The following is a 1,338-nucleotide window of genomic DNA, read 5'->3' as shown; positions in this document are numbered from 1 at the left end:
TCTCTCTCTCTCTTTCCCCCCTAACTCAGCACAATTTCTGCCGCAGGCTATTTACCTTTCGTATATCCCAGCACCCCGCATACTTCCTTGTTCATCCTCAAGAGCTCATCTTCTCCTTTCTATCTATTTTTGCGTTTCTTTCGTTTGGCATGCTGCATGCTCTGTGTGTGTGTGTAGGAGCCCTCGTCCCCAGCCAAAAGCCACGACGTCACAGACGAGATAGAGCCACCACTGAAACAGAGAGAAAAGGTAAGTGAAAAGTAGGAAAAAGAGGGGGATCGACCAAAAAAAAAAAAAAGCAAACTTCAGCAAACAACTTAGCGTTTCGGTTTCCCAACACATTTCTGGGTTCACTTTCCACCTTTCTCCAGCCTGCTCGGTAGGTGTCTCTTGTGTCTGTGTGGGTTCCGCGAGTCGCTTTTGTCTAGGGTTGTGGCAGATAGGAGTGAGAGATTTTATGACCGATGATTGAAGATTTATAGGTTTGTGTTCCTCTTTGCTGTTTCTGTTAAGAGGTTGGTGTGTTTATGATTTAATTTTCATATTATCAGTTTTCATAATGACAAAAATAATCAAACTCTTAGATAATATGATGGAAAGCGTAATTTTTTGGTGATACAATCTTCATCAGACGAAAAAAAATTTCAAGCTCTTTGATATTATCAAAAGTATTTTTAGCAATCTTTATAGCACAGACAAATATTCAAACCGTTAGATGTGCCCAAAAGTGTGGTTATGATTCAATCTTCATACGCAAAAAAATCAAGATATGACCAAGGGTGTGTTTGTAATTCCATCTTCATCGCAGGATTTCAAAAAATTATCAAACTTAGAATTAACCATGGCTGGTTGGTATTTGTCAATTAAAGGGTGCTACTTTCAGCATTAACGGCTGACTTTCCATTTATTATCAAAAGGATTTCTTTTGTTTCCAGTGATTTTTTTAGGTTGTGAATATTTCTGTTGTGCCCAGATTTGAAGAGTAAAACAAAATTTTCCTCTCAGAAATCATAGCTTAAGGTGTGGGACTGGATAAAAGGATCAAATGGAAAATAGCAATACGAAACGATGATTTATTGTGCCACATAAGAGTATTTTTCTTAGACCGCAAAGAAAAACATTATAAACGAAAAAGGCTTGAAAGATACACGGATGAAATGGAGGAAATAGGGTGATTTGATTACTATCCTAAAATATACGATATGCATAAACCTACGTATAGAAATATATAAACTTTATACAAACATAAATAAATATATATATATATATTTCATTATTATTATATTGCAGGAAATAGAAGTTTTAGTGCAAAAGAGAAACTCCAGTACTTTGAAAGCG

General features: G+C 36.1%; 2 protein-coding genes across 2 annotated transcripts in view; both read left to right on the top strand.

Moving 5' to 3' along the window:
* LOC101853792 overlaps positions 1-510 on the top strand; it is a 20,131-nt gene extending 19,621 nt beyond the window's left edge. Inside the window, exon 2 of the mRNA XM_013083129.2 lies at positions 178-510. Coding sequence (XP_012938583.2) covers positions 178-264 — 87 coding nt within the window. The 3' untranslated portion in view covers positions 265-510. The remainder of the gene's footprint in view (positions 1-177) is intronic.
* LOC101853558 (troponin I) overlaps positions 1-1,338 on the top strand; it is a gene marked incomplete in the record, with an annotated part of 44,409 nt that overhangs the window by 24,192 nt on the left and 18,879 nt on the right.

Source organism: Aplysia californica, unplaced genomic scaffold (assembly GCF_000002075.1).
Source record: "Aplysia californica isolate F4 #8 unplaced genomic scaffold, AplCal3.0 scaffold00213, whole genome shotgun sequence".
NCBI classification, from domain to species: Eukaryota; Metazoa; Mollusca; class Gastropoda; order Aplysiida; family Aplysiidae; genus Aplysia; species Aplysia californica.
The sequence above is the reverse complement of the archived record's forward strand: the minus strand, read 5'-3'. Positions and strand labels throughout refer to the sequence as shown.